The 17,839-nt window shown below is 29.9% G+C and overlaps 2 protein-coding genes across 2 annotated transcripts in view; one reads left to right on the forward strand and one right to left on the reverse strand.

Moving 5' to 3' along the window:
- The window catches only part of LOC129920268 (limbic system-associated membrane protein), a 100,074-nt gene that overhangs the window by 58,151 nt on the left and 24,084 nt on the right, over window positions 1-17,839 (forward strand). Inside the window, exons 5-6 of the mRNA XM_056001572.1 lie at window positions 9,540-9,637; window positions 10,242-10,544. Coding sequence (XP_055857547.1) covers window positions 9,540-9,637; window positions 10,242-10,544 — 401 coding nt within the window. The remainder of the gene's footprint in view (window positions 1-9,539; window positions 9,638-10,241; window positions 10,545-17,839) is intronic.
- Window positions 1-17,839, reverse strand: part of LOC129920269 (probable cGMP 3',5'-cyclic phosphodiesterase subunit delta) — a 68,399-nt gene that overhangs the window by 9,555 nt on the left and 41,005 nt on the right. The gene's annotated exons all lie outside the window — the stretch shown is intronic.

Raw genomic sequence — 17,839 nt, forward strand, 5'->3', positions numbered from 1 at the left:
TTCTTTTTGAACAAAAGCCTCGATTTTTGTTTGTTATTTTGCTCTGAAATCATCTGTTTTTTTGCATTCAAATTAAAATATCTTTCGTTCTAATTTCAACTTTGGAAATTTTTATACATTTTTGAAAACTGCAATAACACAGCAAGTTTTCAAAATAATAAACCAGTGCCACACCACACAAATTATTTTCAGGGTGTTGCTCTGAAATAAAAGAAAGAAATTGAGTTTTTATAAAACATGAAACTGTTAATTAATTTGCAGAAAAATGGCATATGAATTAAAAAATATTTTGATAAATTAACTATTTCTTATTATTAGGCAATGTTTTAGTGAAAAAATTGTAAAAAACAAAAATCAATTATGAGCGGAGGAAGCAAAATACTGTTGCAAAGTCGGGATTTTTCGAAATTTCACAAAAACTGCATTAAATCGAAAACCGTAAGGATTTGGGATGAACAAGTTACCAAATTCAGAGAGTCCTAAAGTTGACCTATCAGCATATTTCGTTTGATCCATTACTTTTGGGACACCCTGTATATATATATATAAGATTCTATCAAAAGTGCTCTATAATATTTGGAGAAAATTCAGTGAAAATGGGCGCCCCTGGCTAAAAATATTTGATGAAAATTCAGCGAAATGGGCATTTACTACGCCCCCTAATTTGAAAATCTTAAATTTACCTATATAATGAATTTCCAGTGAATTAGAAAATTTTGAAAAGTAAAAAATGTTTTTATAATTTTTTTTAACTTTGACCTCGAATATCTTTAGAATGGTTAGATTAATGAAAAAAGTTAATAACACTTTTTTTGTGGAACAATCTTTTTTCTACAAGAATATGTCTTGCGCGTTTGATTATTATAATTTTTCAAATTGTTACAAGATTAAAAACAAAAAACGAATTTTTAAATATTTTTCTCGATTTTTGGACCTCAAATATCTATTAAACGGTTAGATTAACAAAAAAAAGTGTCCAAGACCTTTTTTGTAGAGCGTTCAATTTTCTAAAAGAATATGTAAAGAAATTTGCTAAAAATCGATTAAAAAAAAAATGTTTTTTTTTTTTGTATCTAGAAGCTTGATGTAAAAATGGAAAATTGCGAAGCGGAGGAGTATTCTAGAGGTGTCTAGCAATCGATTTTTCGGAGTACCAAATCAAAAAAAGAATTTCGATTTTTTTGACCCACCCTAATAGAAATAGAAAGAACGAGCTGCTTTTGCATGAAAATCATAGTCATAAGGTCAAATTAATGATTTGGAATATTTTGGTTTTCCAGATTTTTTCGGACCCCTATATAATCTTGACTTTTCTAACGAGTTATTTACACCTTCAGAACAGTTTCAATCTACAAAAACGAGTAAAACGTCACAATGTTTGAATAGTTTTGCCACTATCCGTGCTTTAAAATTATTGACAAGAGTTGAAAATGACTGATTCGTGAATTCTAGGAAAGGATACAAAATTTTAATTTTAAAAATAATGTTTTTTTTTATTACAAAAAGGGCAATGTTCATAATAATAGTTTCATGAAACTCGAGCTCTTACAAGTCACTTAATTTATCTTAAGTAAATCATTTATAAACCTTGCGAAGATAAAAATAATATTCTTTGCCAAAAACTTCACACCCAAACGACTGCCTCGCGTTCCTGTTTGTCTCAAGTTGATTCAGATACCCTATTTACTACAAAAATATCCAAGGTTAGCCCCTGCAAAGGACACTTGGAATTTGGAGATAAATTTTGCGTCTAAAATGGGCTTATAATTTGTCTAAAATTCAAGTTTAATTCAAAAAAACATAAAAAAATCCTTAAATTATAGAACAAAAAAAACTTAAAAATAAATAGCATCATGAACATAAAATTTTACCAAAATCAATATTTCTTTCCCTCACCCACATTTTTTTTCTTTAAATTAAGTTTTATTACTGCAGTTGAAATGAACTTAAAAAATAAAAACAAACTTTTTTTTTATCTTTTAAACTTCAAAACAAGAAGAAAGCAAAAAGAATATAAAACAACAACAACATTCACAAAGTTCAACTCAACATCCCAATCGATATAATATGTATATCTATATTCAAAGAGATTTAGCCTAAAGGCACCAAAAAAAAAAAAATACTGCAACTACTATATTTAAAGTGAAGACAGATGTATACTGCCTCAAGCTCTAACAAGTAGTATAGCAGTAAATAGGTAGTAGATAGGTAGTTGAAAAGTTCATTCTATATCTTGAAAAGCCAAAAATAAAAACAAAAACAAAGAAGCCTTATAGAAGAATATATAGAGAAAAAAAAAAGTCCAAAAAGGAAAGACCAAAGAAGAAACAAGTTGTAGAGCAAAAAAAAAAAAAACAAATTGATTTCTCTTCGAATCGAAGGAAGAGGCTTTCATCTCCTATCATTAGGGTGACCATACTTGAAGACTTAGAACATTGTTAAAAAGCACCCAAAATGGATATTAAAATTAAAAACTATTTAAGAACTAAAAAAAAAAATAGTTATTTATTGAAATTTTAAAACTTTTCATACTTTTGTATCAAAGAAAAGAGTATTAGTACTTTTAGTACTATTTTAATTTTTTTATAAAAATTTTTAAAATTAAAAAAAAATAGTTATTTATTGAAGTTTTAAAACTGTTAATACTTTTGTATCAAAAAAAATATTAGTACTTTTAGTACTATTTTAATTTTTTTACACAAATTTTTAAAATTCAATCAAAATTATGAAAAAAAACTAAAAAAATCTATAAGAAACAAAACCGATGGTAACCCTACCAATCAGCTTTCATCATTGAAGAATGAGAAGAGGGAAATGACAGCAATTATGTTAAATTGCCAACACTGGTGCAAGACATCATCCTCCTGTTGTCGGTCAAATGAGACTCCAAAAATAAAAACAACCTCATCAAAAATTCGTATCCTGAACAAGGACCTACTTCATCAAAAGAAAATGAGACTTGAAGAAGAAAAAAATAAAATAAAAACAAAAAAAAAACATAACAAAAAGGTACTTCTAATTGAAGAGATCCAGATGTGTGGCTAGTTTTTTCTGATCTGCTGCCAATAAATACCTTAATTTCCACTCTTTCCTCACCTCCTTTCTCAAAATGTTGTTGCCAGGAGCAACAACATTCACCGCACTCATTATTCCAATTGAAATTCATTGCCAAATAAAATCGAAAAAAAGATAAAATTCATAGATACTTCAAACTCACGAGCCAAAGGAAGGAAATTTATGTAAAAAGTCTTTCCAGGATATATTCGATAATGATGATGATGCTGCCTCCTCCTGTGTAGTCATAGAAAAAGGAAGGGAAAATAGGAGGATAAGGGCGGTAAAAAAATGTTTTATTATGCTGATGATAATGATTAGCATGTGAGACGAAGACAGCGACAGGAGAGAGAACCTTCAACTTGAACATTTGGAAATTATTTTATTGAAAAACCATTATTCGATTCGGATATGGTGCTGGTACCTACTCGTGGTGGATCTATGCCAGACTCAAGGTTCTGAATGTGAATGAGTCAGAGTGAGTGGCTTTAAGAGAACTCATGAATTTCATTTTAAATTGCAAATTTGTATTTGAATATTTTCTACGAAAGAGACTAAATTTACCGAGAGTTTATATTTTTTCTTGTGCTGATGTTGTTGGCATCAGCTTCAGCACAGCGAATCAACTCTCTCTGATGAATACCGATGAAGTGTAGATCTTCGAATCCTGTTTGGGAACTCCTTTAGATTTTTTTGATAGATGGAAGAGATATTTGGTATGATGGCAATGGGATGTTCTTCAAAAGTAAAAATACAGCAAAAAATATGAATGAAGATTTACATTTTGCCCCAGAAAAATGATGGGAGCAAATGTATTTTTCTTCTTTTTTTTTGTAGGTAAACCTATTGGAAATTTTATATCGATTTGAAAATAGAAAGAGAGCAGAGATAACCGAAGAAGACAGACAATGATGATGATGGGATCTACCTTTCTATTGTATTGCATCATTCCCATAGAATCTATGGGAATTTAAACAAAAAAAAAGGATGTTTTTTAAAGGATTTATAGAAAACGTACGAGCATATAATACAAGGATGGAGGATTTAAATTTCATTTTATTTCTGAGAGTAAAAGGAAATACTCTGGAAACGTGGTCATGTTTGCTTGGAATTTCACTGGGAGCTTATTTCTAAAGTGAAAGAATATAATCGAAATTCAAAAAGCATGCAAATTTTCTATATAGCATAATATGTGATTGTTCAAACAGCATCGTGTGCTTGAAATGGGAAAGTAACATTTATTTTAGAAAGGTTTTTGAACAAGAAACAAAAAAAATAAATAATATCCTACATAGACTAAAGGTTTATTTGGCCAAAAAATTGTTCGAAATATTTGGGTATTCAAATTCTATAAAACTGTACACTGAGGGAAAGAACGCAACATAAAATGTAATTTAATGTTGAAAAAATTAACATGAAACTTCTTCAAAATAAAATTGAAACAACGTAAGAAATGTTTTTATTTTTATCGGACTTCAGCTTTTGTTGCATTTTATCACTCTAATTTTCAACAGTGAGATAGCACGTTGGTAAAGCATTCGCCTAGTAACCCAAGAGTTGTAGATTCGATCCCCAGCGGCTGCCCTTTTCTTTTATTTTTTTAATAAATTGATGTTTTTTTTTTTAAGTTAAAACAACTTTGATTTAAAGATGTTTTATAACGGTAAAACACTTTAAACTAACGATGTTCTACTTTGATTGTAAAATTTTCGTCTTCAACGCAAAATCATTCCTAAAAATAGTTGAATCAACGTGGTTTTCGTTGATTTTAAGTTGTTTTTTCCCTTAGTGTACTCTTGAAGAACTCCAATATAGACTTAAAGTATTTAAAAAATTATTTTCTTAAAAGTGGATTTTTGGCCTTTGCTCATAAAATGCAAAGTTTTCGAAAATGCAGTCAACTCAAAAATCTCAAAATCGTTACACGGATTTAAAAAAATTGTTTTTTTTTTTAATAAATAATTTTTTTGAATTATATTTTATATTTTGTTTTGCTGAATTATAATATTATTATTTTGTGGTTGTATTTCTTCCCTTATTATTCAAATAAAAACGCCATTTTTATTTTAAATTTGCCAATATATTTCGAGGTTCATACCTCATCTTCAGGGCTAAAAAATATTTATTTAATAAGCGTTTTTAATATATAATTATAAACATATACAATAAAAAATAATTTACCTATTATAAAACTATTTTAGTTATAATATACAAATTATTTCTTCTGCAACAACATTAATGTTTTATGATTATGATTGTGATTGATTTTATTTTATTTTCAATATTTTATTTTTGATTTTTAAATTTAAGAATCAAATCTAGCAAAAATTACTGAGTAAAAATAAAGTGATTATTTAACAAATTAATATTAATCTAAATTTAAGAGCTAACTATTAAATTATGATAAGTATTGCTGTAGTAACAGAAGATTTTGTAACTAATGAAATTAACTACCTGGATTTAACAATTAAAAGAAATGAAGATGGTAGTATTATTACAAACTGGTTTCATAAGCCAATAGCATCGAATAGATTAATTAACTATTATTCAGCACACCCAATCAATATGAAATATAACACTGTAAAAAGTTTCATTAGAAAAGTGTTTTCATTCAGCCATAAGATTTATATGGAAAATAACATAGAAAGAATAAATCACATTTTGATTAAAAATAACTATCCTGTTCAAGTGATAAAGAAGTTAATTAAATGTGTTCAAAATGAGAATTTTAAAAAGCGAACTAGATCACCTAATAACGATGATAGAAGAAGCTACCAATTCCTATCTGAAACACAAGATGAAACAGAAAATCGTGATCCAAAAATCTATTCATCTATAGCATATATTCCGGGATTGAGTGAATCATTAGCAAAAAAGTGTGAATACTTTGTACCTGAAATAAAAACTGCTATGAGACCAAATCATAAAGTATCTCATTTTTTCGCAAATACTAAATCAAAGATTGAGAAAACAAATAAAAGTGGAGTAGTTTATTCTATTCCATGCAATGATTGCCCAAAAATATATATTGGTGAAACAATACAGAAATTGGGTTCTCGTATAAATCAACATAAAAATGAATGCAGAAAAGTCCTCGAAGGTTCATCAAACAAAAATATTGCCGCTCTAGCTGAACATACAAAACAAAATGGCCATTCATTTAAATTTGATGAAACTAAAATTTTAAAATCTGAAAAACAAAAATTTAAACTACAAGTACATGAAGTCAATCAAATTATTAAACATGAAGAAATCGTTTGTAATTTTAAAACAGACAAAAAAGACTACAGCAATACTTATCATAATTTAATAGTTAGCTCTTAAATTTAGATTAATATTAATTTGTTAAATAATCACTTTATTTTTACTCAGTAATTTTTGCTAGGTAGATTTGATTCTTAAATTTAAAAATCAAAAATAAAATATTGAAAATAAAATAAAATCAATCACAATCATAATCATAAAACATTAATGTTGTTGCAGAAGAAATAATTTGTATATTATAACTAAAATAGTTTTATAATAGGTAAATTATTTTTTATTGTATATGTTTATAATTATATATTAAAAACGCTTATTAAATAAATATTTTTTAGCCCTGAAGATGAGGTATGAACCTCGAAATATATTGGCAAATTTAAAATAAAAATGGCGTTTTTTTTTTTTTTTATTTGAATAATAAGGGAAGAAATACAACCACAAAATAATAATTTTTTTGAATTTTTGTAATAAAGTTTCAGAAAATTCAATGTCCCGTTTTCAAAAAATTAAATTTTCAAAAAAAAACTTATTAAATTTGTATTGTTTTAGAATTTAATTTTGTATTTATATTCTGATTAAATAAATGCTTTTATATAAAAATTTCGTTAAAATTGATTTCGGCAGAAATTCAGTGCCTAAAAAAAGTTTTCAAAAAAAAAACTTTTTAATCAAAAGATTGACTTTGCGCTAAAGCCCTAATTGTTTAATAAAATCAAAGAATCTATTTTTGGAAAAATTAAACTTTTATCAAATTATATGGCAGGTACATTTGTGTTCCGAAAAAATTATTTTCAAAAACCCATTATGTCACTTTTTTCACCAAAAAATGATAAAAATGGTTATGTAGTGGTTATAGTTTAAAAAAATATTTTTAGCAAGGTACTAGTCAATATGTTCAAAAGAGTGAATGGACAAAACTGGACTCCATGTAATGGTTCGATAAACTTTAGTAAAATATGTAGATCAAAATTCGTTTTTTATTGGTAAAGCATTTCAATCAATTGATATATGGATTCAATTAACAGATCCTAACCAAAGTTTTTCGAAGTGGAGCAGCGGAGCATTGGAGCATCTTCAGAAAACTATCTAGAGGTAGTAAATTTTAAAAAACTTGTTAGCCACTTTCAAAGCAAGATCTATAAATTTATCACGACTTTTGAGCAAGAATATGCGACGATTCAAATCAAAAATTGCTATCCTGTGTGCAAAAAAAAATGACTTGGGAATATGCCAATCAAAGCGTTATAATCAGTGAAAGATGGTTACCAAAATATCATATCAAATGGAAAAACTATTATTTAGAGTGAAAAGAATGAAACATGGTTACTAAAAATTTTATTTTACACATGGAAAATTCAAAAACAATCAAATTGGAGCTAAAAAGATAAGTTAGCTTACCTATGGATTAATTTTAACAAAAACAAATTTTTGAAGCCCAATAACGTTTCAAGAGCTAACAGCTGTTTTGCGGATGCCAATCCGATCGTCAGACTACTTTATTCTATTTATTTACTTACAATTCGCTGATCCAACTAGAAAATAGGAGTCCAAAAACCCTGGCAATAATATACAGTGAAGAGTCAACAAAGTTCAACTTACCATCTAGTCGTTCAACTTTTTCAGTAAAATCAAAAGTTACACATACGCCACAGTGTACCGCATAAAAAAATAATAAAAACAAATTACAAATGTTTCTTTAACTAAGCTCTTCTAGGTCTGTAAATAAAGATTAGGATTTAATATTTCAACATTCTCAGTGTTTCTTTGTCAAAAAATAATACTCAAGTTTTGTTGTCTACCTTGAATAGCAAATTAAACCATACCTAAACACGTTTTAACAATTACAAATCGTTCGAAAAAAAAAAATCAAAATGTCTCTTCGACCTTGAATAACAAATTATATTCATTGAATTTTCTCAATAGAATAAAATTATAAAAAAAAAATTAGAAGTCCCATGAAACAAAGTAACTACCTATAATAGGATCAGACAGTCTGAGTTCCATTTTCTTCTCCTCACTCTAATTTTAGCAGACTTTTATATGATTTTTTTTTCATGGCTTAACTCTGAGAGTTAATGCCCCATATAACAATGAAAATGAATATGAAATTTTCTATCAATTTTATTCTCCTCAAGGCAGACAGGTAGTACGAGTATATAACAATCTAATCCAGTTTACTCTTAATTCACAATATAATTGCTTTTGCTTTTACCATTTTTCATCTTCTTTATACTCGTTACCTATAGTTTGCTTTTTTCAAATTTAAAAATAAGACAAAAAAAAATTCTCCAAATCATTTAACAAAAGAACCAACGAAAAAGAACGTTTGACAACAAAGGTGCAAAAATTCAAAAAAAAAAAAAAAAAAAACTGAAAAGAATTTAAGAAAATCCAATTTGAATAATATTCTTGTCCCTATCTGAATTCTGAGAGAAACTGCATTCAAACTGATGTATGAATGTAGAGCACCCACCACAACAACACAATAGTCAGGAGGATTCTTATCAGAAAAGCAGGAAGAATCTTTCTATTTTTCTGTGTAGAAGAGAAAAATGTTCCCCTTACCACTTTGCTCTGTAGCATAAAAGGCTTAACGCGAAAGATGAAGAGTGTACAATTTCAAAATAATTGAATTATTTTTTTTTTTTTTTTCCAAAAAAAAGGAGCAACATTATCAGAAAGTATAAAAAAAAAGTATTTCCAGGATATAGGAAAGCGCTCCCTATAAAACGCTATCAATTGGACTCAAAGAATTATCCCCCAAGCAATAGAGGGAATATGTGTATGTGTGAGTGAACTCTTTTGCTGTCTGTTTGACTGTTTGTATGGTACGACTATGATGATGATGGTACTACTTCTTTTCAATACAATTGTGCAAGGAAAGGATTACATTATGCACAGTTTGGTTTTTGAAATTTCATTTTGCATATAGAAAAGGGTTTTTTTTTAATACCCTTTTCTCCCCTTTAACTTTTTCCCAAAAAAAAAATATATAAAACGATTGCCTTTAGGGTTGTGCACTTCTCTGCGTTTTGGTGTTCTGTTCATGGGAAGATAATAAAACTGCATGAATTCTTTTTCAATAATAGGACCCCAATGGAAAAGGATGGGGAAGGGAAGTGAATCATGTTTACCAATTCAACACACTCACATACTTACAACTCAACTCAAACTTTTCAACTAACTGTTTACTTTCTTTTTTGTGTGTTTGGAAATATTTTCAGCTCCACCAGAAATCACAGTGGAAAAGTCCTGGGTGCATGCAGCGGAAGGATACGATATTGAATTGGTGTGCATTGTCCACGGGGATGTTAATTCCGAGGTAAGTTTCAGTTCATCATGTGAATGTTGCACAGGATCCTGGTGCTCCCTTTTTGCTCCCATTTCTTTTATTCTATTTCGATTTTTTTTTTTTTTTTTTTTTTGTAATATATCACTCACTTTATAAAGGATAAAAAAAAAAAAAATATGAAAAGAAAGGACTTGTGGTTTTTTTCTTTATTTATTTTTTGTATGTGTGTTTGGTTATATAGCCTCAAAGGATATTCATCATCATACTCTGGCAAGAGGGTTATACAAATAGAGTAAAAGTACGTCATCATATCACTCATGTAAAATGAGCTTACATATTTCGACACGAAACGAGACGACGACACGGATGAAAAAAAAAATAATAACCTGCAGCAAATTTATATATAGTATATTATGGCTTTTCGATGCTTAATATCATATCCTTAACTCATATCCTTTTTGATTTATTTTTTTTTTATATCACACACAGATTTTTTTTTTATTTGTTATATTGCTCGAAGGGATAATGTCGAATTGTCGACGACATCCTGCTTTGAATAAAAAAAAAATCTCATTTGGATCCCTTCTTTTCGTTTAATTTTATATTCGATTTTCTTCTTCTTTATTTTTTACAGATGCTTTGGTATCAGAATTCATTTTTATTGGATCCAACTGATCGTAGATCAATGCATCCTCGTGATGACCGTTATAGTTTGGTAATAAGGAATTTCCAACAATCGGATTTTGGCAATTATAGTTGTGTAGCGGATAATGCATTGGGAAGGACGAAAAAATATATTGAAGTATCGGGTAGACCGGGACCGGCGGATTTTATATCGCCGGCATTGAGTGGAGCGTTGGATCATTATAATTTAACGTGGACAATTGAGTCGATACCTAATTTGGAGGAAATTAAATTGCTTTATAGGAGATTGTTGGTAAGTAAATGATTTTTTTTTTTTTAAATATATATAAAGTTGGAAGAATACCACTCAATGATGTAAATTGGGATCAAGAAGTGAAAATAAATTATTTTTTGTTCAGAAAGAGATCGAAACATACGAAACATGCAAAATATGCGAAACATACGAAACATGCGAATTAAACGAAACATACGAATGTGCAAAACATACGAAAAATACGAAACATGTGAAATATACGAAACATACGAAATATGTGAAACATACGAAACATGTAAACATACGAAACATGCGAAATATGCGAATTATACGAAACATACGAAATATGCGAAACATACGAAATTTGCTAAGCATACGAAACATACGAAACATGCGAAATATGGGAAATATACGAAACATACGAAAATTGCGAAACATATGAATTATACGAAACATACGAAATATGTGAAACATACGAAACATGCGAAATATGGGAAATATACGAAACATATGAAACATGCGAAACATACGAAATATACGAAATATGTGAAACAAACGAAATTTGCAAACATACGAAACATACGAAATATGTGAAACATGCGAAATATGGGAAATATACGAAACATACAAAACATACGAAAGATACGGAACATGCGAAGCATACGAAACATACGGAAAATACGAAACATATTAAATATGCGAAACATACTCAACATGTAAAACATACGAAACATGCGAAATATGCGAATTATACGAAACATACGAAATATGCGAAACATACGAAATTTGCTAAGCATACGAAACATGCGAAATATGGGAAATATACGAAACATACGAAACATGTGAAACATATGAAATATACGAAACATACGAAATATGTGAAACATAATAAACATGCGAAATATGGAAAATATACGAAACATACGAAACATGCGAAACATACGAAATATACGAAATATGTGAAACATACTAAACATGCGAAATATGGGAAATATGCTGAACATACGAAACATACGAAACATGCGAAACATACGAAATATGCGAAACATACGAAATTTGCTAAACATACGAAACATACGAAACATGCGAAATATAGGAAATATACGAAGCATACGAAACATGCGAAACATATGAAATATACGAAACATACGAAATATGTGAAACATACGAAACATGCGAAATATGGGAAATATACGAAATATACGAAACATACGAAATATGTGAAACATACGAAACATGCGAAATATGCGAAATATACGAAACATATGAAATACCTATATGAAAGAAATGAAGAAAGCAAAGTACAACATTTTATGTATTTCTACTTGAAAACAAGGTTTCCTTTGAAAAAACATTGTTCTTAAAACCCTCTGAATCCCTTCAATTTTTCAACCTTAACCTTCCAAAAAAAAAAATAAACAAACAAAAATTGGAAACATTTTTTTTATTTATTGAAAATTTGAAATAATGTTTTCTCCTTACAAAAAAAAAATTATAATCACTTCATCACTAACAAAAATAATGAAAAACTCTTAAAAAAATAGAGTTTTTTTTTAATTAAAATAATTTCAACTTTATTTATATTCACTTGGGTATTAACACGCACGCAAAACCCGCATAAAATTTAAAAAAGAAAAAAAAAAAACTTCCCTCATTTTTGTATTGTTTACCTTCTTCCTTCTGGAAATAGCAAAAATTAAAAAAAAAAACAAAAAAACAAAATATTCCATAACAAAAAAAATTACAGCGAAGTAAAATAAATCCTGACCAATAATAAATCACTTGATTCAATGAAGGGACCACAATGTAAATGTTCACAAACAACGTTAAATAACAAATTTCACCAGAATACAGCAAAAAAAAAATTGTATAATCAAACAAAATGTTCGTGATTTTCTACCCAAACACAAAAAATGTAAAAAAAAAAAAAACGAAATTGGAAAGAAAAAGTATACAAACAGGCGGACAGGGCACCCTTATGATTTTCAATAAATTTATTGATAAACAACTGCTGTTTTGTAGTAAACTTTCAATACTAATGGGGGAGCAACCCCTAACTTTTTTTTTTGCGATGGCATACACACAAAATAAAAAGGATAATATAGGTTCCCTTCAATTTATTTTCAAAAAAAAAAAGAGAAAAAACTTTTCCAAGGGCGATCGCATATAATACAGGAAACAAAAAAAACCGAAATGAACCGAAATCAATTGACATTTCGGGTACGTATTTCTACCAGTAGCGTAGACTTTGGGTAGTAATTGTTTTGAAAGTAAACACAAATTGAGGAAAATTTTAAATTTCAATCAGAGATTCTTTTTTTTTTTTTTTTTTTTTCACTTCAGATTCTTTGATGTAGTAAGCTTAGAACAAGCTTTTAACTACAATCAGAGGCTCATCATAAGTGCATGTTAGTGGTTAGTAGACAAAAAATACAACCTCCCACATGCACAATATAAAAACAAAATAATTACAAACAAATTTACAAGTTATAAAATTATAAGTACAAAAAATCCAACATTTATTTAAAACATTGATTAACAGTCACGATTGTGGAGCACTGGTTCGAAACAATGTTTTTAAACCCATTTTCGTCAAATTAAAGTCTAAGGATGAATGGTTCAAGTTAAAAAGTTTACTCATGCGACTAAGAGGCTCATTAATACCATAGTTTGTTCTATGAAAGTCGATATGCAAAGGTTCAAATCTTCGTAGGAGGTGAGATCCACCCGGATAATTTATACCAATACAAGCTAATAGATCAGGGGCGTCAATTTGGGAATTAATAAGCTGATGAAGAAAGATTAAATCATTATTTACACGTCTCTGTGCTAAAGTTTGTATCTGAAGAAGTTGAATGCGATGTTCATAAGGTGGCAAGTTGAAAGGGTCGGTCCAAGGAAGACCTTTTAGAGCGAAGCGTACAAAATTGTGTTGAATAGATTCGATTCGGTTTTTATGAACTTCATAAAAAGGACTCCATACTTGAGAAGCGTACTCAAGATGGGGTCGAACGTAGCAGTTGTACAAAGATAGAGTAACAAATGGATCATCAAATTCCTTTGCCCAACGTTTAATAAAACCAAGCATTGAGCTCGCTTTATTTACTATAAAATTGATGTGTTCAGTAAATCCTAAATTTGAACTAAATTGGACACCCAAGTCTTTGAAGCTAAATACTCTACATAGCTTATGTTGCAAGATGTAGTAATCAAAAATATTAATGACTCGTTTTCTCGAGAATGTAATTGTTTGGCATTTAGCTGGGTTAAGTGAAAGGCCATTTTTACCACACCAAACATTAAAACTGTTAATATCGCTTTGTAGAAGGATACGGTCATTGTCAGACTTAATTTCTTTAAAAATCTTCATATCATCAGCAAATATGAGAATATCACTTGAAGTTATGCACGAGATTACGTCGTTTATAGCTAAAATGAATAAAAATGGGCCTAGGTGACTTCCCTGAGGGACGCCAGAGTTGGCTATAAAAAGATCTGAAAGACAGTTTCTAAATTTGACCTGATAGGATCTTTGGTTAAGATAAGATTCTACCCAGGCAATAAAAATACGTGGAAAACCAAAAGCTTTTAATTTGAAGATTATTATTTTATGACTAAGTTGATCAAATGCCTTTGAAAAGTCAGTGTAAACGCAGTCAACTTCATTACCTTTTTCTAATGCATTTGAACATTTATTTAAGAAGCTAAGAAGATTAGTTGTAGTAGATCTTTTTCTTACAAAGCCATGCTGCTTTTCACTTATCAGATTTTTACTATAAAATGCTAGACTATCACAAACAACTTGCTCAAAAACCTTTGGAATGCAGGATAGTTTCGAGATAGGCCTATAATTCTTTATATCTGTCTTATCACCCTTCTTGAAAACAGGAGTGAGGAATGACTTTTTCCAGATGGAGGGAAATTTTCCTGACTTGATGGAAAGTTTGAATAAAAATGTTCTGGGTTGATAAAAACTTATCAAACATCGAAAGGGGTTTAAGGGTTTTTTTTTTATGAATCCTAAAAGTAATAGTTCATGACATCTGAATAAACATAAAGATTTGCCTAAATTTAATACTGAGCTTGGTTGGGTAAGGGATTATATATTACCCTTATCTATTTGAAATTTTGGGTAAGTACCCAAAGAACACCTTAAATTTAAGTTGGCAGTGAATGTGCTTTAACTTCTCAAGTAAGTCATAAGGATTTAAAGTAAAACTCGATTAAAACGACATTCCAATGATAAAAAATTTGTGTACTTAGACAATACCCTCTGGGTCCCTTTCCATTTACATGGAACGTTCTTGCTTAATTTACCCGAAACACTACCCATGTTTAACCCACAATTTTAAAGCGTATCGGCATAGTATCCACTTTTGATCAATGTTCTGTATTTGAATGACAATCCGATCCGATAAAAATTACCCTATTCAGCATAAAATCATTTTTTGAATGAGAAATACTCGAAAATAGAACTACGATATTTTCGTAATTAGTGGTTTTGGGAATTTAAGAAGTGCCCTTTAAGGGTAGGCATTACTGATATTCCCAAAAGGGTTGAAATTGGAGTAACTGACGTTACTCAATTTTTATAATCACACTAGATATCGAACAACTTGTGAAAGGGTTTAGCTTAAATGGATTGGGTTAGGTATTTGGTGAAGCTATCAAAAAAAAAAATGTTAAAACATACTTGGGAAACTTCAAAGTACTAGAGCAAAGCGGAGCCTAAACTTGGCAGGTTACTTGGGTACCTGTTATTTAGTACTTCCTAAATTTACCCCAGGTAACTCGAACTATAACTGATTACCCTATTCTTTGTTGACTATTTTTACCCAAATAAATATACAATTATTATTGTACGTCAATATGATAAGAATATCCGAAAGATCTCAAAAACCTTCGGTTGGTAAAGATTTTGTTTTCCCAAATAAATTAATAATTTTTGTTGGTAAGCCTCAAAATACCGGATATAAATCTTAGCTCTTGTACTCTTGTTATTCAATAAGGGTACTAGATTGTGGTTGAAATTTATTTACCAGATAAGAAATTAAATTAAGTGTGCATGGCCATCTACGCGATAGAGGATTTAAAATTTGCTTTTATTTGCCTAGTAAATTATTTTGGGTACTGGAATTCCCAGTCTATGAAAGTACCCAAAACCCACTAGCTTGATTTTGGTTCAAATTGGACTAAATTTAAACTCATATTTTGCTTTTGGGTACTGGATTGAAGTACCCAAAACCCACTAACTGGATTTCGGTTAACATTCGACCGAATTGGAACCCATAATTACCTTTTGGGTATTGGAATCCCCAGTCTATGAAAATAAACAAAACTAATTTACTGGATTTTCGGTGCGCAGTTGATAAATTTTGAACCCATATTTACCATTTGGGTACTGGAAACCTAATTCCATGGCACTACTTAAAACCCACTAACTTATTTCTTTTTTTTTCACAGTCGACTAAAATTTACCCTTTAAGAAAAATTGCCTACCAGAGTGTACCCAACGCCCTCTCCTCCCATTACAAAAACTTCTAACTACTTCCCTGAACTCCACACAGAAATAAAATTGATTACAAAGCGTGACATGGGTGGTGGCGTAAGATCCTTGTAAACTGCGGGCACATGTCTTTAAATAAATAGAACAACGACAACAAACACAAAAAAAAAGCATAGAACAAATAAATGAAAGTATAGGTAAATAATTTAATCTTTTTTAGAAAATTTCGAACATAGGGCAAATACAAATACTCGTCTATTTCCTACATATTTCTCATTTGAATTCAAGATGATCAGAACAAAAAATAAGGATACGAAGACCACCCATAGAGTATTAGAGAAAAGACAACGAACAAAATAATCACAAAGTTTCATCCTTTTTTGTGTTAAATCTCCACCCAAAACAGAACAGACAGAATACACGCACTGTATGGAAAGAGAGACTTGTTTAGGTTCCCACAGAAAACACAATATTTTCTTCTAAGAAACAGAATATACGAAGAAAATACACACAAAAAACAATTGAATCAGAAAAAAAAGAACAAAAAAAACATAGAAATAAGCGATGATGAGAAAAGGAGCATTCCCACCTACTCCTCATCATCATCATTATCATCGTCTTCGTATCGTCTTCAAGAGGAAAGGGAAAATTGAGGCCGGGGCAAGTCTAGAGGTTTCTCGAAACACGACCTGGCTTTTTCTTATCTCTTCTTCAAAATCAAATATTCCCTTGGGTCAACCCCATCTTTGTTCGTTTCATTTCATTTGTTGTTGTTTTTTTTTTTTTTTTTTTTTTTTGTTCTTAACAAATTATCTCAACAACAATTCCAACTTTTGTCAGTGTGTTCTGTTTTTATTTTTTTTTCGTCATCGGTCGTCCTGGTAGGTAAATCGAATCCTTCGAGTTCAAACTTTAAACCAGCTTCAGGGTGAATTTAATGAATCCTTGGTACTTTTTTTTTTGTAGATCCTAGAACACTAAACATCCAGGATCTCTCCAGGTAGAAGAGTATGGGAGTATATAGAAATGAGATGTTTATCAATCGATTTACCTTATTGCACAGCGAAGGATAGGGAGAAAATAAAAAAAATCAAGAAATCCTGGATGTGTCGTCCTTGCGAAACGAAAATCACGGCGAATAAAGATACGAAACGAAGTCGTAAGCTTTATCGGAATCAAATTATAAAATTGAACAGTTTCCGGTTTCAATAGGTTAGGTAAGGTAAGGTAGGTTGTGTGTGTGTTTGTGCTATTCCCAACACAAAATGGCAAAATGTCTTCTTTTGCAATCAGGACATTATAACGAACGACTACGTCGAGGTCTAAAAAAATGAAAAAAAGAAAATAAACTTTAAAAAGAGGGTAAAAGAAAAGGACGATAAGCGTGTGCCTGTGCACATATTGTGGAATTCACAAGGAACAAAGTGTATGAAGGAATGTTGGCGTTCCTCGTCGTCCTTTATTCTCCTCGATTTTGTAATGAAAATAAAATTGGTGGAATAATTAAAAGTCAATTAAAACTGCTGAAGGGTAAAAAAGATATTCGATATAGGATATGTCGTGTTGGATTCTCTGCTCTATATCCACCTACACTCTTGCTCGCGAATAAGAAAAGCATATGTGTGTTTTTCGTGTTCATATGTTTGTATGTTGGTATGTTTAAGAAATATTGGGATGTGGGTAGACATATATATTTTTGATGTTAAGATAATATACAAAGTAATTTTGTGTCAGTAATTGGAATTAGATTGTGCACCCTCTTTTGCACAACAGAAAGTTCAGTTCTCCTCTGTTCTGGTTCTGGTCTGATTCCGCACATCCCATGAAA

This window comes from Episyrphus balteatus, chromosome 4 (assembly GCF_945859705.1).
Source record: "Episyrphus balteatus chromosome 4, idEpiBalt1.1, whole genome shotgun sequence".
Taxonomy (NCBI): domain Eukaryota; kingdom Metazoa; phylum Arthropoda; class Insecta; order Diptera; family Syrphidae; genus Episyrphus; species Episyrphus balteatus.